General features: G+C 37.5%; 1 protein-coding gene across 1 annotated transcript; it reads left to right on the forward strand.

The window, feature by feature from the left end:
* Window positions 1-4,081: 4,081 nt before the first annotated feature.
* LOC116173667 (pollen-specific leucine-rich repeat extensin-like protein 2) lies at window positions 4,082-22,720 on the forward strand (the record flags this gene model as incomplete). Its single annotated transcript, XM_031491300.1, is given in 3 exon segments — window positions 4,082-4,229; window positions 4,284-5,118; window positions 20,482-22,720. Coding segments are annotated over 3 exon segments (1,418 nt in total), but the record flags the coding sequence as incomplete, so codon positions are not given.
* Between the last annotated feature and the right edge of the window lie 1,821 nt (window positions 22,721-24,541).

Below are 24,541 nucleotides of genomic sequence, written 5' to 3' on the forward strand. Positions count from 1 at the left end.
CGCATCTATGGAAAATTTTCACATTAACTGTGTACAATTTACAATTTTACGCCATTCCCTAAATGATCTAAACGCGCTGCAGGCACTAATAACTTTTACGTAACAAGTGATAAATCTAACCTGAAGCAAAGACAGGATCAAAGTTAATAAAGTTCCTATAAACGTAATTAACCCCTGAATTTATCACTCGTCTAAAAACGTTTAACTTTACAAAAAGTCCTACTAATTCAAATTTATAATACCAAAACGACAGGTAATGACAGAAATCATTACTCTACACTCTACACATGCAATGATACATTTTCAAAGAAAATTGCGAACCACTACATACACTCGAGCTATTTTTAGCGCATTTTTTAATAATTAAAAAAAATGTGCTATTGTTTGCGTTTTGTCCGCCCGTCCGGACCCACTTCTACCGTTTTGAACTACTTCTAGGGGAATGGTTCTAGAGTCCTGGAATTTTTTGCAGTAGGTAGCCTATACCTTGAAGGGGGGGCCCTCACACGAATTATTTCCTGTGATGCTGTTTTTGAAAGTAAAACGTGCATAACTTTTACATACGACAAACCACGAGGACATCCAATTGGTCTCAAGATTTTGTATACGCCTGCCTTTAGTGGTGCCAAGTTAAACTTTAGAAAATAGAAAATGTTCTACTCTTCATGGTATTCTAATGAAAGGTCTCATCGAAATAAATTGGTTTGTATAAACTATAACTTTTCCGTGCGAATCTTTTTGGAGTTCAGAGAGCGACGGGGTCTGGGGAGGTTTACAATTAATTTTATCTTTCATTGTATTCTAATTAAAGGTCTCAACGAAAGGGACCGTTTTCTACCAACTACTCTCCTTTCTGTGGAGGAGAAGGGGGGTTTTATCCTTCATGGTACGCTAATGAAAGGTCTCAACGAAAGGAATTAATTTCTGCCAACCATAGCCCTCCTCCTCGACCTCTTATCGCGATCGGGTATATTCCCTTATACCTCAAGAACGGATTGTCGGAAGAGGGTACTCACAAAGGGCGATGGAGACGTCTGCAAGAAATAATTATATCTATTGGTGGTGTCACAACAAAAGCTATTTCGGTTTAAAAAAATGCGCTTTATCTGCACAAGAGTTGTGCACCATTTATACTTGTTTAATTGTGATTCGTCGACTACCAAATTTCCCGCAACTTTTTGTCTCGCTCGAGGAAACAATCCACACTCTTTTACGCAAGACCAAGAGCGATGCTTCGTCTTTGTGCAATTTGAATCGTGCTCTGCCCCGATAAAACATTTCCAGTTGCGTAGCAGTTTTCCATTTCACCGCGGACAAAAGCGGGAACAATTCAAATTCAAAACTGTCAGATATGTAACATCACACATGATTAAGTAGGGCGGGTTAATGCTACCGTTTTTCTAATGTCTAGTGTTGGGGGGGGGGGGCACTGCAAGCAGCTGTCCCCCTGAACCAATTGTTGTTCGCGCGGTATTAGTGCGAAGGGTCACTTCGCAAGTAAGAAAACTGATCGAATTTTGACATGCGTTCTGATCTCTTTTATCAGAGAAGGATATCAACATCTCAGTGTACTGTTAAAATTTCAGAAGAGCAGCTACACATTTGAACATATCGAATTTGCGCCTTCAGCCTTCAGTCGAGTTGTGACATGCGCATTTTTCTGACTTTATTAGACGCAGTGAGAATGTCGACCCAATTGGCACACCCGACGTCGCGTTGTCATTTGGATTTTTTAACTTTTTTAATGTCTTCAGGAAAATGGTTGTATAACCGATAACAGTAGATTCTTCGCATTTTTAATGTCTTATAAGGGCCGAGGATGAAGGTTTTAGTAAAATCAGTGTGCGCATGCTCGAACTCAACTTTCGTTATGCACAATATGCAATATGCTTGTCTTTACTAGATGCATCTGTGGTTAAAATTTCAAAAAATCTTTCCACAAAAACGAAATATGATTTTGCGCATGCGCATATCTGATTTTTAACAAGATCCGATATTCATTGTCTATAACAATCCGCCGGACGGAGAAAGTGGCCATAATAGAATCTTCCAACATGAGTTGGAAAATGCGCTAAAAAATACTGTAATCGCTTATAATTGTTTATTGGATAAGCCTTCGCATTTTGATCAGTTATTTTAGCAGTCAACTCAGTAAGATAATTGGCTTCATTAAATGATTGATAATAAATCATGATAAGTTAAATTATATACACAAAACTTGATTGTAAAAACAGGTTACCCAGCAAGTTGCAAAATAAAGAACTGATCGGGTTACAAGCATCTGTGGTACTCCTGGAAAAATTACATTGCCTTAGATAGTACCGTTTAAACTACGAAATATGTGCAAATTAGTGAATGGTAACTCATATTGTACATAACGGGTGTTTTAAAAACCCTAAATTTAAGAAGGTATAAGTTGCATAAAAGTAAATTTTTTTCTCTATTTGTAAAATGGCAACACTGTAGTTAAGACGTTATGTATTGTTGAAATGCGTTTGTGGTATTTCAGTATTCATTAGTCTCTGTAGTGTTTCTGTATTGTCTATTTTTAAACACCTGTTAAATTAGAAAAGGAAGAGTTTTATCTTAACAGACCCATACCCCTGGAAAGGGTAGCACGTCCCTCGTGCGAGAAAGTAAGCGTAAAATTCAGATTCGAGATCAGCCACAGTTTTAGATCTCGTAACTACTTTAGTTATAGTATGCCCCATCCCGGGGATTGTTTCTTGACCGCGAAAAGTGTTAGTGTATGTACATACAAGTCTACACAAACATCAAGCAAATTGATAATTTTCACAAATTTAAACGAATTACTAAATATATAAATTAAGCTTGGGACCAAGAGCATGTATACCAAACCAATAAATTATAAAGAAATGTAAAGATGACTACGCATGCATGTCATACGATCCTCTCTCGACGACAATTCAAACCAAGATGGCTGTAAGAAGCGTCCATGTTCTCGAGACGGCGTAGATTGCTTTCCCGTTTTTCTAATGTTATACAGGGTGTACCATCTAAGACCCCTCGGATTCCTTTCCCATCAAAAATACCAAAATAATCTTGGAGCAAAATTGTGCACGAAGATGAAATTGACTATTTGCCTGTTTACTGCACTCTTTGAGCCCCGCTTTCAACCCAAATTGCCCTGTGGCTGTAATGCATTGCCCAGCCGATCCTCATGCACGCCTTGAGGGAGAATGTTGGTCGTGCGCCTGCGCGATATCGACTAATTCTCGTTCAAACCGTGACAATTTCAGAGCTACAGGTAAAAAATGCAAACGTTACCTACCTTAGTAGAGGAGGTTTTTCACCACGTGGAAATAAGAAGAGAAAACAAATAAATCCATATTTATACTTAATTGTTTTACATTTTCGGCTTTTCCCTTTGTTTTCATCTTGTATTCCAGTAGGTATTATTAGTTCTCTAATTTCACTACTAGAACACTTTCAGGGACTTCCCAAGTTTTGAAATAATGTCCAAACCAGCGCCCACAATGAACAATTTGTAATGCCTTTGTTGGCACACGCCTAAAACATTAACGCTATTTTTAGACCGACCTATAACAATAAGTTTTTTATATTTCCATGGATGACAATAAATAATAGATGGTAAAGATATATTTTCGTGACGTTAATGTATACGAAACGCAAATACACCATTTGTATCGGGGCTCAATTATATTTATATTAGTGAACGAGAGGTAGAAACAAAATGTAATAGAACAATTTTGAAGTAATCCTTTGGACGAGAGTTCCAAATTGGTTTCTTTTTACAGTACGTTTAATGTAGGTGAAGTCTGGGTTGTGTTTGTTTAAATCGACACGAAAGTAATGAATGGACCTAATGTGGTTTGGTTGTAACCTACTGACACAAAACGTTTTGGGGTTGCGATCGATTCTCGGCCACCCTCGCTTCATGAATTAAACTGAAGTTACATTATACACAAAACGCCGGGTGATAAATGTTTCTGCGACGTTAAATTGCAAAGCATCGACCCTTTCCGAATATTCTTTTTGTAAATTAAGTAAGGTTAGGTTTTGTTTGCGTGGCAGTTACTAACGGGTCGTTTCCTTACAGGAGGGCCCCGTGAAAACGCAAAACCGATGATTTCCGCAGGAATAGAGGGCCGCCTACCCTACATGACGTACCCAGAACCTTGGGGCGGACCGCCCAAGCAACCTCCTGAATTTCTTCGACCAGCTCCAAAACCACTTCCTCCAAATAGGTAAGTGTCTTAATAATCTCGCATCTCAGTTTGGCATAACTCGCTTCGTTTCAGATATAATGGCGTACACCTTAGTAGTTCCTTAAATGGAACGAGGCAACCTCAAAGGCAACCGAGCAAATACCCATCTCCACCGGCTGCGACACCGGTTAATCTAACTCAACAGAAAGAAGAATCCACAGAAGAACTGCCATACTCGGCCTACTCTCGTCTATTTCCACCCCCACCTCCGTTTATGTACCATCCTTCTGGACCATACACCTCTCTCTACCAACCGCCGTACACACCTCCTCTCCGTGCAAACTACCCTCAACCTCCCCCTCTCTCCCCCCTAGAACCTCCGTACACGCCAACGACGCCATCAGCTACCGGTTCTGCCATTTTTCTAACGCCATCGGCCACCTTCAGCCCGCCTGCCGTTGTACAGCAGCAGCCGTCCCAAACCATAACGCGCGTCGAGCGCAAACCGTCCCCTAGCTTTAAAGTGCCATCCGGAAAAGAGGGCTCGTTAAAACACCGAATTCTGACGAGGCCCGGCGATAGTATCCACCTAAGACACTCGACGGACGCGCAGAAACCGAACGATGGTCCGAAACTGTCCGAAGCCACCAGGAAACGACTTACTGCCACCGTTTCGCCGCCGCGATCGCCCGCCAAAACTGGAACCAGCAACGTCGTGCCCGTGGGAAATTTCACCAAAGGCTCCCTTATACAGCTAGCGAACGGAGAACTGAGACGGGTCGAGGACATGCGAACGGAAGACTTTGTCAACTCGGCGGAACGCAGTCCGGAACTTCGCCTTGCCGATAGTACGGTCGTGCGGATCGAAGAAAATCCCATTACGGGAACTGGAACCGTCACCCTTAGCTATAATCAACGACGAACTCAGGTAACGTCTAATCTACATTCGAAACGTTACGTAAATAAGTGCAAGGAACGATAGGAATTTCCGCCGAAACCGTTTTGTTTTATCGCCGGGCGGCGCGCCGCGTTGGCCAGGACGTGGAATTTAGAATGGACGATCTAAAATTATCGGTCGCGTTTGTAGACTAAAAGTAACCGCGTCTCGTAATATTTTTCTTGGCACTATGATCGCGTACTACTAAAAACGCGAATCGAAATGTTATTCATGCGTCTGGTTCAACTGAAACACGTTTATGGATAGCCTGTCATGATGATTGCTCACTATTTAAACGAAACAAAGGCGTTATTGTTTATTCATTAGTGTTCTAAATGTCAAGTGATATTGCAGAATCTGTATTTAAAAAGAGCCATTGTCGACGCGCGGCTTGCGGTGAAACTTTGTCAAAGTGACAGGATTAGATATCTCGTATTAATTCATTGCATGCAACTGTTCTTTGTAATGGGAGTTAATTTATTAATGGTCGAGTGTTTATTGCACTAGAAATATAATTAGGCGCCAAAAACACTCTATCTTTATCAGAGATTATTTTTACAATGTCTCAATCTAAAACTAATGTAAACGTAAACTTCGTTTTTGTGTGAAACATGGTACATTGCGAGTAGGGAGAATGGGTTTTCCCTTTTACTGGCACATTTCAAAAATGTTTGCTACTGCAACTTTCGCATTCAGGAACTCGAAAAACCGAACTTTCAGCAAGACCTTTCTCCTGGATGATTTTAAGTAGTCAGTCTCATCGAAAAGCAAAACTTTAAATTTATTCTGCTCATAAAGATACTATGTTGACTTTCTTCAACCTCTTACAGACTTAGGGCCACCTTCATTGTGCAGATCTTGCTATCACTCGCTGCCTCCCTAACCTTTATCCAGCACTCTCCATAGCTTCGTTTATGCTTTTTTTTCCATCGCCATCTTCATTACTACGAGAGTCCTTCTACTCTCTTCGGAACGACTTCACTACCTTCTCTTCAACGCCACCGCGAGTTGCTTTGAGTCCCGTTCCAGTACTGTAGTCGCCAGCGCCACGCATGTTTCTCGTAATATACATTTCCTTTTTTTCTTCCTGTTTCTTTCATTTTTTCTTTACGTTCGAGTGTATTGCGTTTATGTTTTTTGTTCGTTTGTCAAGGTCAGTGGTATCCGCTTGATGCAGACCTTTCTGCATTTAGGCGAATTGATCTTTTTGGCCGATTAAGATTGTTTACTTACGGATATATACATCTTTTTTTCTTGTATGCATGCAGGGTGCCCATTATGTATGGAATATATATCTCGGTAAATATCGAATGTATACAAAATTTGTCTATCTGAAAGTTGTTTAACATTTTATTTCCCATAATAAGGCAGCATTCAGTTGTTTTATTTCAGAAAACAAACGAGTAACGAAATACAATTACATACACCTTTTCATTAGCCTCATTTGATAGAGATTTTTTATCTGTGTGAACTTGGCCCCCCAACTTTAGAAAGCAATAATTTTCGTGGTTGGAATGGATTGCACTTCGTTTGCGCATGTTTGCGCTCCCAATACCTTCGTTTGCGCCCCCGTCGTTTTTGACTTATTCCAAATACAAAATTCCATACTGGCCCCCCATTTTTCAAATTTGCCATTTTTTCCATTTGATCGTTTGCGCTTCGTTTGCGCACAATTGCATTTTGTTTGCGCGCTGCTGGTTTCAAAATTACGAAGGAATCAAATTCGGGGGGGGGGGGGGCAATTTCACGACTGCCCCCCAAGTTTACAAATTTCACTTTTTTCCTTGTGATCGTTCGCGCCCCCGTCGTTTTTGAGTTATTCCAAATAAAAATTCCATACTGGCCCCCCATTTTTCAAATTTGGCGGTTTTTTCCTTTTGATCGTTTGCGTTTCGTTTGCGCACAATTGCATTTTGTTTGCACGCTGTCGGTTTCAAAATTACGAAGGAATCAAATTGGGGGGGGGGGGCAACTTCACGACTGCCTACTGTTTACAAATTTGACATTTTTTTTTGTGATCGTTTGCGCTTACTTTGTGCTCCCAATACCTTCGTTTCCGCCCCCGCCGTTTTCCAGTTATTCCAAATACAAAATTTCATAATTGTTCAAATTTGATTATTTGACGAGCCCTCACTTGGTGATGGTATTGGTCACTATATTGCTTATTGTCGACGCATCACTGGCTACTTGGAAGAGCATGACAGCATAAAGCCAAAACTCAAAGTTATTGACGCCGCAGCGATAGCGAAACTGAAAATTAGATTGTCTATGATTTATTACATTGGAGCATAAATACCGTTAAGAATATCAAAAGCTAAGATTTTATAACGTTATAAAGGAACATGAATGATAACTAAACTTTTAGCTGTATCAATAGTTATTTATTTATTATACAAGACGGGATTTTTAACCATTGAGGCATTGAGTGAAAGGTGGACTACAAAAAGCTAGTTACGCTTTATACTCGTGTATAATACAAAACTTCATTTTGTAGGGGAAGCCATGTAAATCATAGTAAAACTACAGTGCGCGACGAGGCGCAAATGATCAAAAGAAAAAAAAATGGCAAAGTTGAAAAATGGGGGGCCAGTATGGAATTTTGTATTTGGAATAACTCAAAAACTACGGGGGCGCGAACGATCCCAAGAAAAAAAAGTGAAATTTGTAAACTTGGGGGCAGTCGTGAACTTGCCCCCCCCCCCCCCCCCCCCCCCCCCGAATTTGATTCCTTCGTAATTTTGAAACCGGCAGCGCGCAAACAAAATGCAATTGCGCACAAACGAAGCGCAATCCATTTCAATCACTAAAATTATTGCTTTCTAAAGTTGGGCGCCAAGTTCACACAGGTAGATTGTTTTTATCTTTTCGATGATGTAACATGTTAGTACCCTAATACAAGGAAATTAAAAAAAAAGTGTTATAATCACATCAATAACATTAAACTAGATATCCTACATCAAAATAAAACAAATGAATGTGTACGTTTGTTGCCATTCTATTGCAAATTTTATTTTGTCTTCAAGGTTTAATAAGAAACGTGAACGTTCATTTGTTTTATTTTGATGTAGGATATCTAGATTAATGCTATTGATATGATTATAATAAGAAATTGTCTTGTATTAAGGTGCTAACGTGTTACACCATCGAAGAGAAAAATCTCTATGCCTAATGCCTAATCAAAAGGTGCACTGCCATTATGGGAAATAGAATGTTAAACAACTTTCATATAGAAAAAATTTTATACATTCGATATTTATCGAAATAGGTATATATTCTATATTCCATACATAATGGATACCCTGTATATTCAGTCAAAAAAGAACAATTTATTATTATTATGGTCGGTCTTTCTTGTGAGAACTCAGGTCTAGCCTGGTTAACTAATCGCACGGATTAAAATCAAGTAACGATTAGTGTCTGTGTCTGTGTCTGGTGAAGTTATGTAGGGTCCTAAAAAAAAATAAAAGAAATAAATAAATAAAATAAAAATTCACACCCTCACATTGGAAATCTAGAGATAGTATGTATTTCATACTTACCAACATAGCTATTGATGGGCATTATTATTATTATTATTATTATTATTATTACTACTACATCGTAAGTACTTGTCTTGCCAGCAGGTAGCACGACGATTCTTTTTCTTATCGATTCTGATACCATTTGATCCTCTACCTGCTATTGGGTAATGCATTTGACCATAAAAAGGATTTTTAAATTTCTTGCTAGAGATTTTTGTTGACACCTTCGATAGTGCTGTTATCGAACGAATCAAGCATCGCCTAACGTAACCACGAATTTGAATTTGTGTGTACAGGGTGTCCCAAATTCGAGATTCGAGGGTGACCATTGGGGTCTCGGAAACCGTGACAGATACGCAGTCTGTTAAATTGAAGCAAAGTTCCGAATTTTGGGGCCGAAATACTACTAGAAAGAGAAAGAGAAGTAATTATGAATGATTTTGAACATCCGAAAAAACCAAAATTGCAAATTAGTTTTTGAAGAGACTACTTCTTTTCGCTCGGTATGCACCAAATCCACTATAAAGTTTTTGTTTTGAATTGAAGTAAAATATCATGTATAGAGTATGTTTATGTTGGAACTGCGATAAACGATAAGAGCGACGATACTAGCGAAGCAAAGAAAATGATGTCATTGTTTTATATGCAGGTGTTTATATTGGAGGGACGCGTTGGCATCAGAGCAACGATAAGGCGGCACTAATTGCGATGCTTATTATCTTTGCTTTTATCAGGTAATGTCGTCATGGATAACGACAGTTTAATTAGTGAAGTATTTGTTAGATCCCCTTGTGGGACTAAACATTGTTTGTAAAGATGATTAATTTCTCCAAACATGTACCTTTGGTACCTTGGGTATTTATAGAGCGTGGGCGTGCAGATAGTTTGTACTTCTTAGGGGAATTTTCCTGCTGTGATGGTTTTGTCCGTTCGTCTGTTCCTTGTCCTCAGACAGCGATGTCAAACCTTCGGCAATCGATTTCTACGAGTGCAGGGATCAATGGTATTGAATATGAGCGATCTTTAACCAATTGGGGGCCCCAGGCACAAACATGTATGGGGCCCCTTTGTTTGGAAGATACGGAATTCAGAAAAACGATCTAATTAAAATCAATAAAAATGGGTATCGACAAAAAACGTTTCTGTCCCTCTTTCTATAATCCGCATTTATTTATACAGAGATATTCATTTAGAAGTAGACATACGGATTTGTGCATTGTTTTCCCTATGTCTAGTTTCAAATGACAAAAACTCTTCTAAAGGGCGCCTAATTTTATGCAACCAAAATAACTTTTTAAAACAAATGAAGATCTGGCTGTCATATTAATTAGTTGGAATCAAGGATGCTATTTGAATTGGAATATTACTGCTTTGGCTTCCGTATTTTTATTTCCGTTGGTGGGCGATGTATTTAACTGAAGAAGCAGTTGATATTGTCAATTGGTATAGTGCTGGTAACAGTTCACGGAGCGTAAGAGACTTATTTTCTGTGTTGATTACTTAAGTAGTGATTGTTTAAATGTGATCCACATAAGACACCGTAAACAACACTCAATTTTAACGCTGACTGAATGTTTTAATTTTTGTGGAAGACACTCCCATAAGAAACTTATGGAAAATTTGTTTGTTTTTTGAATGTTTTTTTCAGAGAAAATAAATCGCCCCAGCGGTTAAGTTTTGAATTTAGGCACAGGCTAAGACCTTTTCCACTTTCACATAATTTTTTTAAGTCATTTGTCGAAAAAGGAAAATTTTTGATTGGCCTTCCGCAAATATAATATTGTTTTAAAATACCAAATGGCACACCCCTAAACAAAATATGGCTCTGGATAGCTGAAACTACATTTCCACTAATAACAAAACAAACCAGCGAGTCCAAGTTGTGGTGATGCCGTTAACAGAGAGGTCGTTATTTCGAATTACCTATTGTTGTAAGTTTGCTAGATTTTTTTATTTGTTCGTTTTAGTAGTTGTAAATCTACTAAACACTGTTTTTAAATAAACATGTTAACCTTGTTTTTTTTTAATTTTTTGAAAAATGGCAGATTTGTGTTTGGACAAGAACGTTTTTCTACAAATTGGTATTTCGAGTTGTTTTTTTCTCTGAAATTTTCTTATGGAATGGGTTTTCAATCAGTGGAAATTTTGTAACTTTGATACTAAAAAAAATTAGACTTTTGCGGAAGGTCAATCAAAAATTTTCCTTTTTCGATAAATGACTTAAAAAATTATGTGAGAGTGGAAGACGTCCTTAGCCTATGCCTCAATTCACAACGTAATCGCCGCAGCGAATTAGTTTCTCTGAAAAAAAAAATGTAAAAAACGGTTGAAGTTTGAGAAAAAAGGTTAAACAAAATCGCTAAAGTATTTTTGAATTTTTTGAAAAATCTTTGAAAATAACTGAGGTATCAGCGAAAAATTGAAAATGTCAAATTTTGCCTACCTTAAACGGTCAGAAGTGCATGGTTCCCGTTACACTTTTCTATGGGCACTTTTTTCGGAGAATCTAAGCTTATTACTTTCTTATTTCTTATAGGCGTAATTTTTGAATGAGACGTTTTACATAAATTTTAAACTCAAAAGTTTTACAATCATTGCACAACAAAACATCCACAGGATCTAGATCTTGCTGAATCAACATGGCAATGCATCCAAATGAATTTCATTTTTTGTCCTCGTATCTTATTCCCTAAAAATGCAATGTGGTGCCCATAAGAACTAAGGCCTGTAGCTTGCGACGAACTTTGGTAGGAATCCCGCGCACAAATAGCATCAAAATTAAACAAAACAATTAGCAGAATCAAAATTAAAATTTAAATAAAGGAAAAGTAAATAAACTTGTAACAAATATAGTAAACGAGCTCCCGAGTCACTGAACCTTTAATCAGTTCTTTCTTGGGTGATGATAAACAAAATACTGAAAACAGAATTGGAAAATTCGAAACGGTTCGGGAGTTGTCTTGTCTACAGACGTTAATAAATTTACAAATGATTGGAATTAAATCACGAAAGTTGCGGCAGTCGGCTGTCCCCTGTAAACAACGGGTTTACCTTTTATAAAATTCGCCCATTCATTCCATGGAGGAGTTGACGGTTTTTCCAGCAGACACAGTGTATTCGAATGTTTAGATCAAAAAATTAACTTTTTTATTTAATTGTGTGGTCTGCGATAAACAAACATCTGTAATTTGTCTTAAAATTTAGTGCAACTCATTTCATTAGCTCGTGTTCATTACACTTACTTCATTTGCCGGAGTAAAATTTCCTAGTTCGGTAGTCCAGTAATGCCCATTGTTACCTGGAACCTGCGACAACGAAATAAACTGCACCATCTTGCAGGTTTAATGCTCGTTTTAAATTAACATGTCATAGGGAAATCGAAATCATGTAACAATTACTTAACAGAGCTGAAAATCTGATATATTCATTTCTCCCTTGCTTCTCCATGCTGAGGTCAGTGAGATGCTATAAAAGAGAGCCAGTTTTGACTCGGGGGTGTAGTACCCACATTTCATTATATGTCACGATACTCTTTAAAAAGTCCTCGCCTTCTCGCTGAAATCGATCCAGAAGCCTTCCAGCGATATCCGATCTGGCCTGTGTTTGTTTTTCAGTCAACAATCAGTGATTATGGATTGAGAACTTCCACAGCTGATCCCCAGTTCTGATGAAATTTCTTCGACTGTTAACCGCGGCGATCACATTCAATGAGCTCTCGCACGGCACCAATGTTGTGATCTGTAAGGTTTGTCTTTGGGCGTCGATTATGAGTTTCGTTTTCGTCCGCTTCTAAATTCTCTCGCCCACGTAAAGACTCGATTCTAAGACAGTCCAGGTACTGTCCCCGCGAATTTCTGACGGTTTTGGTTTAACGCCTTCATTGATCAAAAACTTTATGATTATCCGTTATGCAACAGACAAAAGTATTTCTTGCTCGGCTGTACTGATACTGACGGCACAGGCACACGGCTAATCAGACCGGCTGCCCCACTCCTCATAAAACAAACATTTACTCCAAACAACATTATCTCGCTAGGAACTGTATTCTGAGAAGAATAGCAAAATTACCGCTCATATTTGATTCACCCTTGTAAATAGTTCCGGAACAACATTTTTCGTAATGAGCGCCTGTAAATACCGGGTGTTCAATAAAGTGGTAGCGGTCATTTATGTACGGTGTGCTCATAAATTCAGGGACAAGCTTCTACATCTCGCGTGTTATCGAAAGAGATCAGATTCTCCGAAAAAAATTGTCCTTAGAAGGTGTAAACGGAAACCGCCCATTTTCGACCGGTTAAACTAGGAAAAATGAAAAGCAAACTTGATATGTTTAGTTTTTCGGTGATATCTGTTATTTTTAAAGATTTTTCTAAAATTTCAAATTCGTTTTTTAGTCACTAAAGGGGACAACTTTGCCCCCATTTAACCTACACTGTATCTCACCGTTACGGAGATCCCAATAGTGAGCCACGAATTTGAACCACCTTGTACATTTTTACAATATACAGTGTGTTCCATTAAGAAAATTGATGCTGACGTCATACTTTATACACTTTTGATTACATTGTTAATTTTAATGCAAGAAACGAGCAAGTCAAAATTACTAATCGACGCAACGTGTGCGAGGATTTACCTACCCATATAATAGGTTCACAGTTGTAGATTGATTTTAGTAAAAGTACCGTTTATTTGCTCTAAACGATCATGATCTAAGAAATTACCTATGTACCTACTTCCTGGGACAACTTGATTTTTGTTAGTAATTCAATTCAAATTGCAACCGCATCAGTTGTAGATTTCTAGAATGTTCTGTAAATTTACCTTAAAAAAGCACGGCAATGAAATGCCAAATAAACATCCACGTTTAAATGAAACCAATTTCTTCAGGGAAATTGAAGAACGGACTGCATTGACGCAAGAGAATTAAAGTTTTAAGTTCTTGATGTCAAAAAATCTATTTATCAATATCAACGAAATGAAGATTGGAAGGTACTAAGGTAGCGTATTCACATTTAAAAACGGTAGAAGGCCGCAGGAGGTGCACAATATTAATTGCTACCGTTTTACGTACACGAAACAGCTACCGTAAAGCAATCAAATCAGTAAGAGGGAAGTGTACGAAATTCCGCGAGTCAAATTAATTCTACAAACTGGAATTACACCTCGAGGCAAGGTAATACAAGGTCGCTGACCACGACCAACTGCATATTTATAAGAGCGCAGTCCCAAAACATGATGAGTAGTTTCGAAAGTTTTTTTTAGGCATCTCAAGAGCCGAGGCATAGAAGAAAAGTTGTCGATCGCCAATTACTTCGTCACGCGGAAAACGGCGAACTTTCTTTATCGAATCGCGAAATAATTGGCCGAGAGGAGAGGCGAGGTCATAAAAATGTGGTGAGTAGGACGGCGCCATACGATCCGAAATCGGCCCGAGGAGATAATTATTACTTCTTCGGTGAAGAGAGAGAATCGCGCATGTGACCGTTGAGTAGGCCTGGGACGTTCAAGGTCATCGGGTCCCGGAACAACTCTCACCTCCCCGAAGCCGTTTTATAACCGCTAGCGAGCGCGTAGTACTATACTACGAGATTACATGTCCTGCATTCGAGAACAATATTATCGCCGGCCTCTCTTTCGAGGTGCATACCATCGCCCTTTTTTTTACTTCTTCGGATATTTCAAATTACATTTCGCAACATTCCGTCCAATTGATATTACTTGGTATTACCTAACAGTTTTGACCTTCATGAAAGCGCAGGTCGTTGTAGAACCTACTATGTACTTACGGAGTAATAATTAGCGTTCATTTACAGATAATAACTTAACTACTTTGTTACAGAGTACTAACTATACCTGAATTAAAGCAAAATGCTCCATTGGGCACTTTCTCTTCTCCCCTTCCCATTTCAAAAAACCACCCCCGTTTTCAACTTCATGTTCCTACCATGTACGCCCGTCGCCTTTGCCCTCCGGAACTCAAAATTTTACAAAGAAAAGAAATTTTTTGACGGAAATACACGTTTTGAAGCGCTAGGAATCCGAATCACACAAAATCTTGATGATGTCGGTCTGTCGGTCCGTCTGTACTCTCATTTCCGGCTAAACTGCGGAACCGATTGGAACCAAATTTGGTACACATATTCTTAGACATAAAAGAGCAGAATTTATTATGACCTACCATGAAACTTACTACGGAAAGATTGAGATGCGGTCCAGAGCTCTAGTCACAACTCCAACCCTGCACAAGGAAACTTGTTTATGTGCCAAAAGCATTATTTGTTGTTTCCTTAGTATGTGGTGCCAGCCAAAATTTAGAAACACAATCAGAATTTATGAAGGACTATCCGGAAGGCACATTTCCACGAGGTTATAAAATAAAACAAGCAATAAAGTTGTTTCCATAGCCGTTGACATTCTTCAGAGATGTACTTACCAAAGCATATTTTGCATGTATTTGACGTCGTTTGCAAAGTATAACGAGTAAGCAGTGCAATGTCTACACTAATGCGACAGATTCATCTGGGCAAGAACTTTTATCTTCAATTTCTCTCAGTTACTGGTGATACAATCAAGTCGAATGTGGTACTATTAGATGAGTCTCAGTAACATATCACGACACTTTCTGTTTATGAGTACCGAGTTCTGACACTCCGTTCTGGAGATAATTTGACTTGACTAACAGATGCGTTCTGTCAAGGCCTTCACTTTTCTCTTTGCGAATATCCACTTGCCATACTTTGTTCTCAAAAACATAAAGGGGTTTCGCTATAAAAAATTTATTAATATTTTAATGTTATGCAATTACTTAAAAAATTCAGAGAGAATTGTTCTGGGCTCTTTGTGTGAAACCATCCTACTGTGCTGGAATTGGTTCAAGGAAATGGAATGGTACTCTTAACATTTTGTTTCTAACGGATTGCTGGCGTGTGGGTCTCGATATAACCCGCACCCGGACTTGGTAGGTAAAATCCGGACCTGGACTCGAACTTGGTTGATAAAATCCGGACCCGGAACCGAGCTCGGACCGAGATTTTGCTTGCTTGCAATCTTGACCGATGAACTGATTTTACGTTATTTTACAAAAGCATGTGGCCAACTCTTGCTGCAGTGGAATTTAAGAATAGTGAAGTTCAACCAAGACAAAAGCACAAGAAATTTTATTTACCTACATAAAATGGTAACTAACATAAGCTGGTATGATGGTAATAAGGTGGAAAATATTTTTTCCACATTGTAACCTTTCCACGCGGATTTAAGTGCGACAGATCTTTTTTCAACCACTTCGACGCAACCGCGATCGTGGCTTTGCGCATATTCCTTATCCCGGCTTCACGCGTAATTTTTGCGGCTTGAAACGAATTGTCCCAATTAACCTAATCTGAATTTTTCTATTAAAAAAACATTACTCAGCACTTTAACTGTGGGTGATTCACTTAAAACAGTTTTTTTTCTATTTGACGCGAACTCTCTCGCGGCTACACGCCTATTCTTCCATACCTTTGAACGACTACTTCACCACTACGTACATTTTTTAAATAACTCTCCCATCGACCATTCCATTCCATTCTACCAATGGAATTTATTTCTTTTTAGCAGAACCTCAACTTTGCCTAATACTTCGAATCAACATTGATGTAAAGCTCCTACAACATTCGCAATTCCTCTTCTTAACGACGAGTCTGCTTCAGCCGGCTTACGTACGTCACGTTATTCGTCTTATGGCGCGACAATCTGGCGCTGCTAACTTTCACACGCAATTACATACTTAGGACCGTACTCGAAGACTATTCGTTCAAAAATTTCAACAATCGAAATGATTTAAATGTGTTAGCGGGTTCTCGTTACATATGGCCTTGTTCAACGAGTTGTTCCATTCAAATAATACAGATTAATTTATTTCAGTTTTCTTCTTCTTTTCATTCGCCTCAACAGTTCTAAACCTTTCCGTAATGTAACAATAAAATGAAGGCTTTTCACGTATTACAAGGATCAATGGATTGCTTCGAACCATCTCTTGTTAAGATTTAGTTCCAAAAGTTTCTTTAATAATGTTTATCGTAGGTATCGGTTCCCAGAGTGGGTTCATAAATTATTAGCTTATGTCAAAGGAATAGTCTAAAGCAGGCATGTCAAACTCATTTATCGCCAAGGGCCATTTTAAGGGTCCCACATACAGCTGCGGGAACGAAAAAATACAAATAATCATAAAATCATGAAAATATACCCTGTGCCCTATTTTTTTGAGACTGCAGTCGTGTATCTCAGCTGTTTTTATAGGTAAGAGATGTACGGTTTTCAGGACCCTGTGCCATTTTTTTGTTAAACTTAACAACTTAAACAAGCAGAATCAATCCAACTAAGTGCGTTTGTGTCTTATTAGATACAGGGTAAAAACGAAAAGGTTGACTTTTTGGGATGTTATCAATCATACCTTACTACCGATCTACGATAGAAAAAAAGGTAAAAACTACCTATAGTAGATATGTTTACGTAAAATCCAGTAGCGTAGTAAAAAAAATTGAATCACCGTTATTGAGATTGAACCCAAACTTGATATTTTTTTAATGTAACACCCTGTATTTTAACGTAAATTTTTTGCATTTTTTTTCGTGATTACATTGATGAATCATCCTATATTTTTTAAAATTATGTATCATATTTTTCAAAATGACATGTTTCTATCGCCAGCTATTTTTATTGATTGACATCGGCTGCCTTATAGTTACCATGGATCCAATAAACAGAACAAAATCTCCATGAATCCATTGCCTACTATTTAAAGAAGTTAAAAATAAGGTTTTTATTAATTTTTATCGATAAGATTAAAAAATATATATGTTGTGATAGATCAATGTAATCAGGAAAAGGTATGAAAAGCAATTGACGTTAAGATATACAGGGCGTTTTAAAAAATACCAACTTTAGATCAAATCTCAGAAACTGCGATCCAAAAGTTTTTTTACTACGCCGCTGGATTCTACGTAACAAGATCTAAAATAGCCATTTTTTATCTTTTTTCTATCTTACATCGGTAGTAAGGTATTATAACATTCCACAAAGTCAAACTTTTTGTTTTCTCCCTGGAACTCAGAAAAAAACGTAGCTTGATTGGTTCTGTTTGGGGTATTATAAGTTTCACCAAAAAGTGGCAGAGGGGCGCGAAAACCGCAAGTCTCTCTTTAAAAACACTACAGTCTCAACCAAAATAGGACACACGGTACAATTAAATTTTATAATTTGCAAACATCGTTATGGGCCGCAGGTTTCAAAACGGCGGGTCGCATGTTTGATATGCCTGGTCTAGAGGCTAATCGGTAGATAATACTTTCAGTTACAAATCAGAAACAGTAATTCAAGTCTTCAGGTGCAAATTAATTTGTATGTAGTGTTAGGAGTAAAGCATGCATCACTTGACGGTTATCCAAATTCGATGTAGGTATTTATTCCCAAACGGATGCCGACGTTGGAGTAAGGTTCAATGGAGAAATAAATATAGGCAAAGAAAAAACGAGGAGAAAATGATGAGAGAAGACAAAGACAAAAACCCCAAAGAGTAGAACATTTTTTTCACAAGTACCCACCATGACAGCGCACAATCTTCTCTGAAAAAGAACAAGTACAGCTTGTACGTACGCCAAGATTAAAAAATAAGAAATAGAATTTAAATGCAGAAAGGTACATGGCGTGACCTCTAATGACAGAGAAAGGTACTCAAGTAAAGGAATTAAATTAAATTAAATTAAATTTCCTTTTATTGCCCAACAGAAAAACAAACATTCCAATTACAGGAGAATATGACGTTACAAATAATAAAGTGTGCAAAAGTGAAATAATAGCTTAAATCTTAATATAATAATACCTTATTGTTCTACATAACGAAACAACCAAAAACAAAACAAAAGAAAATTAATAAAATGAAAAACTATGAATGCATTGTATGGTATTGTACAATCAACAATCGCTTTAACTCCCTAAGGGTGTGAAAATTTATATCACCTAACCGAGAAATTTTGTTGAATGTACTGCACATGTGAAACATCGGCGACTTTAACATTAAATTAGTACGGTTGCTCTTACAATAAAAGGTAACAACATGGGCATGAAGTGGAACCGAAAATTTGATCAGACATCAACTCAATGCTTACTCACTTTATTCGACACTATATTGTATAGAAAGCTATAACGCTCGTCTAACTACATCTGAACTGAACGGATTTACAGACAAATTGTATATATGGTATGAAGGGCCTAAATGGAATAAATTTAAATGATGACTGCGTTTACTTGAGGATACTAAAGGTTTTAAGACTTACGACCTCAAGAATAACAGATCCCAAAGAATCGAAGGATCAAAATAATGTTGAAAGCTTGATAAGTTGTTAAAGTCTGTTAATGATAATTAAAGTTCTTAAAACACTCATGCGGGCTATTAAAACTCTGGCAGACCCTTGAAAACCTAGTAGTATCAAAGAGTCCTATATTCTCATTCTTAAATCTTTATCAAACCCTTGAAGGCTCTTAAAGGTTATGAAAAGCATTTAAGCCTCAGAAAACCTGCTAATGGTTGAGCTCTTATGGACTAAGTGTTCTAAAGTTTTAAAATACTACAGGAATCAAGGAATTTTTGAGATTAGTGGCAACTTGACTGATTCATAAAACCACTTAAAAAAAGGGTCAACCTTTACTAAAGACACTAAGAGAGATTCTTGTAGAGGACACATTAGGTGATTAAAGGCTCTTAAACACAAATATCTCTTAAAAGCTCTTGATGACTCGTGAAACCTCTTGACGGCTTTGAAAGAATAACAGTCTTTAGAGCGCTTTTACTCTTACTCTTACTCTCGAAAACTTTTGAAGCATTTTGAGTAGTGACATTAAACGATTAAATACTGGTACAGACTCTAGAGTAATGTAGCACACTTTAGAAAACTGTAGGAGAGCTTTGAACGCCTTGAAGCAGCCGAATGCTTTTAAAACGTCCTAGGGTTCCCTTATGAAGACGTGATTGCTTAGAATTTTCGTGCCTTAGTGTACATAAAAAGGTAAATAAAATGTGGAGGTAGAGGACGACGGAAAACGAGTAGAGACAGTGATCGCAATAGCGGATCTAATAGTGTTGGAAAAATTCGCCATTGCACATTTCCGAAGTAGGTGGTCGTCTACGCTCGACTACAGCATCGAGGTTCCTTGGTTCGAATCCGCGCTCGGGAATTGATTTTTGTTAGTGTAAAGCGGGTTTAGTCACAGCCTTGACTGAATCCCCGCCCACTTAATAAGGGCAAATAAAAACCCCTTTATTAACTGGACTGAAAACGAACGCGCTGGTGAAGTATGGTGGTAATTCACCTTATACCACCTCCATGTCAGATATTTTATTCTTTATTCTTCTCGTATGCGATTTGTGGTTTCCTAAACTCCTAAAACACTAAATAGGTATCAGTATCAGTTGTCCTGGTAAAGTAGTTAAATTCTTTAGCGTAAACACGTAGGTACCTACGCGGTATCTGCGTTCATGGATACACGTGCAATGACCGCGGTGGGTGTAATCTCGGAAAACGGATTTAAATCAAATGAGCCATTACGCCTTTGAGCTTAGAAAGCCCACCGTCAATTTGTTTATTGAAAATGATTAACGCCTCTTCATTTTATATACTGCCCTAGGATAGTCTCATAATTTCAAGCATCACGTCATTGAGAGATCCTTTACACCTCTAGGTCAGGAATCAAAAACAAGTTCATTAACGCACTTATTGTATTTGTTCGTGCCGGTCACGGTCGCTACCAGATTTTCGGTGCTCTCGCGCCATGAAGGTAACATCTTTTTTAATTGCAGGTGGAATTTGAAGCCTCATTAGAACATCCCTTTTTTGTATATGGTCAAGGTTGGGCGTCGTGCGCACCAGACCGTACGCTGCAAATCTACGGCTTAAAAGTCCATCGTTTGCAAGTAGGAGATATCTTAATATCGTTGACGCCGCGTGAGGCTACAAGTTTACCTGCATCGACGCGCGGATCGACCATCATCACCACGGCGACGACGACGGCCGTAACGGCGCGCCAGGTGTCATCGACGGCCGAGGCCGCGGTGCACTCGTATCACGTGCTGAATCCCGGCCATCCGGTGTCGTCGGGGGTTAGTTTTTCGCAGCAGAGCAACGTCTTACAGACAGTTTCGTCTGATTGTAGTAATTCTAAGAAAAGGAGATGGTCGGCTCCAGATCAAATCTGTGATGAAAATGAACAAAACGTTAGGAGAGTTAAAACCTAATGCTTAGGTAGGTATTTGTGAAACAAATTTGTAGTAATTCTAAGTTTGTGAAAGATATAGTTTATCAAAAGAGAAAAAAGTGCAGCTTATTTGTATACTAATTAAACTGTACTATTATAGTAACTGGAGCTAGAAGTATGACACTGTTTTATCTAGGCAGAAATTGTCTTGGTAAAAGGTTTTAACGGATTGTTTACAGGTGTCATTCAAAAGAATTGGTTAAGTTTTCTATTACTTCACCTTAGATTTGTGATAAATAATTTTGATAAACTAAATTTTTAGTAAGGCATATAAAAATTAGAAAACCTGTAGCGTGGTTGATGGTCCATGTCATTTTATGGAACGTCCCAAACAAAATTCGTGTGGAAAATGTACTATTTTTTCTAATGCCTCTTTTGCAAGAAAGTACAAAGTGTTAGGCCCATATTTGGAATGAAATGTTGGTAGATTTCAATTAATATTCTAAAACAGTTTTAAATAGTGCCTCCAGCCATTTAGATTTACCTAAGAATTTTTTATCTCAAGCGATTTTCATACACCATAAGAAAAAATGCAGAAGTTTTGTAGTAATTCCTATGACTAAATTCCCATTTTCGGACACTGCAAGGTAAATTGAAATGGCAACAAAATAGACGTTCCATGTACTTGACATGTTCTCCAAAAATTGTACAGACTGTTATCCATTGTTCTTCTCTTGGTTTTCGTACCAACCAAATGGAATGTAAATACTAGAATTTAATGACAATATTAGGAAGACTAGACAAGAGGATGTATAGGAAATGTGTGAATCGTTCCAGGCTGCAGGTATACGTAAACATGTTTCAAGAACGAATCGAGTATTAATGACGAGTGATATATCTAACGCAAACAATTTAACTATCAGAAGTTTTATTTGTTATACGTAAAGGAGTTTGTGGCATGGAATTGAATCTGCCACTGCCGATCTCAAGGGATTCGTGTGATAGAACTGCTTTTAATGTTTTTCACAAAGATCTGTATTTTATTAATTTACTGTGTATTTTCATAAATTGATACATGCACGAACTGATTTATATATAGCATAGCGTTTGTTACTTATGTAGAAATGTTGAGAATATTTAGAAGTCGCCCTAGTGATCGATCAAAATATTCTTTATGCTTTTTAATGTTGTATATTTTAATTTCCATGTGAATTCTTGGCTGTGATACAGTAAAGTATGTGGTATGAGCGACGCTTCCCTCCATGTTTCTGTCATAAAATTTGTGTGTAAGGAATCTAAAAAACTGCCCTTCCCTTCTCATTTTTATTTGTTATAGGTAGTTACTTTAAAGAAATTTTAGTCTGGAGTGCAATAATTTTTTCTTAACATTTAGGGACCGTTGGAAAAAATGCAATATTAAATTATAGAAAAAAAACATGTTGGAGAGAAAGGAAGGTTCAGTTCGTTAATTTCCAAAAACATTGTATGTTGCCAATTATTACCTCAATGTACACTAATTAATAAAGACATGTAGGAAAGGATTGTTATGTAGATAGACGTTTTGACAGTGACATGCGGCGTTGTTCATTTAAGCAGATTACAGAGGTCTGACAATCGCTGTTTAGCCATAATATTATATTAATTATATACATATTGTTATGTATAGTTGTTTTATACTGACACAAATAACTATTTTCCGTTAATACAAAAAATAAAAATTATACTATATAAATACATATATTCATTATGTAATACACAGTCCAATATTTGTCAAATGTTCATAAGATAACAAGACAATGTATAAAAATAATTTGACCTACTTCAAAATATACTTTTATGTATGACTTGTTATTACTTATTTCTCCATAATTGCCATTCAAACTAAACAAGTACAATTTAATTAAGACCTCGTTTTGAAATATCAATAAAGAAAAATCAGGGTCCATTTTTAGAGCAAAGAACGTTTGTATATCGACAAGTTAATAGGCACCTCGTACACTATCGATTTTGGATGTGATTTTCAAGGGCTTGTAGTGTGTTTAACCCAGAGGTTCTATGCTAACTTAACACTACAAAAACACGGAAATAAAGTCAACCCAGCAACGTTTAAAAATGGCCACCCAAATGACTATTCCCTCCAAAACTAAACAAGATCTCCCTTAAATTTGAAAAGTGACACGTGATCCAACATCAAAGGCAGGGCCCCCTTACGTTAGTTGTAAACAACGCTATGACCTGAAGCACAGTAGGGAAGGAATGTAAAATAAAACACTCAAATGGTGAAAAGTTTGTTTAATAATGATCGCAATTATTATTGATTGTAAAAGCTCGGAAATTTAAGTCGAAATAAATTACATTGCAAAAATAAACTTTGAAAATGGTAGTTTACTGAATAAAAGTAGAAACAGGCAGGGGAAAAAAAGACTTACCAATAAAAAAAACCAGCCGTATAATTAATATTAAATTGTGTAGTAAAATTAATTGTTAGTACTGATGTGAATGCGTAACATAAAATTATAGCAACATAAAAAGTAGCATGTAGACTTCAAGAGGTAACATAGAGGTTAAGAACAAGTTTTGGGAATTTTGGGTCAAGTAAGCAGGTACCAAGATTCTAAAAAAGGGTGAAATACACAGGATGTGACTCATTTTTGTCGCAATAAAGTCCTTTTGTTAAAAGGAAAATTACATGGCCTTGTAGGCAAATACAACTAAAAACAAAATATGTGGAAATTACGAATCGTAACTCATTTATCGCACACGGATTCTAAACTGAAGAGCTTTGATTAGCGCAATCCCGCTCCGGTAAGATAGGTAACCCGCCCCTGGTTTCGAGCCTACACGGAATTACGTGTCGTAGCTCAATTTTGACTACAGATTTTACCACCCCCGTGACTACTTCATTCACGGAGAAAATTGTTAGTTACAAACAACCAGCCAGTACATACATCAAACAACTCCGTAATTTCCACATATTAAAATCACATGATCAAAACTTATATGAATGTTACTTCAGGGACAAGACCAAGTAATCAACATCAATAACTATAAATTAAGCAGACACATTACACCAAAAACGTAAACAATTACTAACAAAAGGATAACGGTATTAAACATTTCATTCTGCATTGCGGTTAAACCAAGTAAATTTCGAAAACAAAGATTGAAAAATACAAAAAGTATAAAAAGCGGCATACAAAACACAAATACGATATAAAGAAATGCAAAAATTACTATCTGCATTAAATAACACAAAATAACAACAAACATTTATGGAGCGACGAGTTCATGACCGCCATTCAAAACAGGATGCCAAACGTATGTAGACCTCCGTTCGTGCTTTCTAGATGACGCAGCAGCTTTTCCCTAAGACTTTACCCACCTAGGAATTGCATGGTTGCTAACTCTCAAAAATGTATGTATCGTCGTTGTATATACAGAGTGGAACCTCTCAGGCTTGTTTTCCATTTTTTGTATTGAACCTAATTTCCAATTTTTAGTAGATCAAAGCACGTGAGATATGTATTCCAAAATTAGAAGATTCGAACTCCCAAGCCAAAATAACGAGTTGCAAGTTGTATACACCATGTGGTGGTCACAATCAATTCCAAATTGACAGTAGTTATACCCATAAAACGCCCTCAGTGCCTGCTGAGAACTCAGTT

The sequence above is a fragment of the Photinus pyralis genome, unplaced genomic scaffold (genome assembly GCF_008802855.1).
Source record: "Photinus pyralis isolate 1611_PpyrPB1 unplaced genomic scaffold, Ppyr1.3 Ppyr1.4_LG6, whole genome shotgun sequence".
Lineage (NCBI taxonomy): Eukaryota > Metazoa > Arthropoda > Insecta > Coleoptera > Lampyridae > Photinus > Photinus pyralis.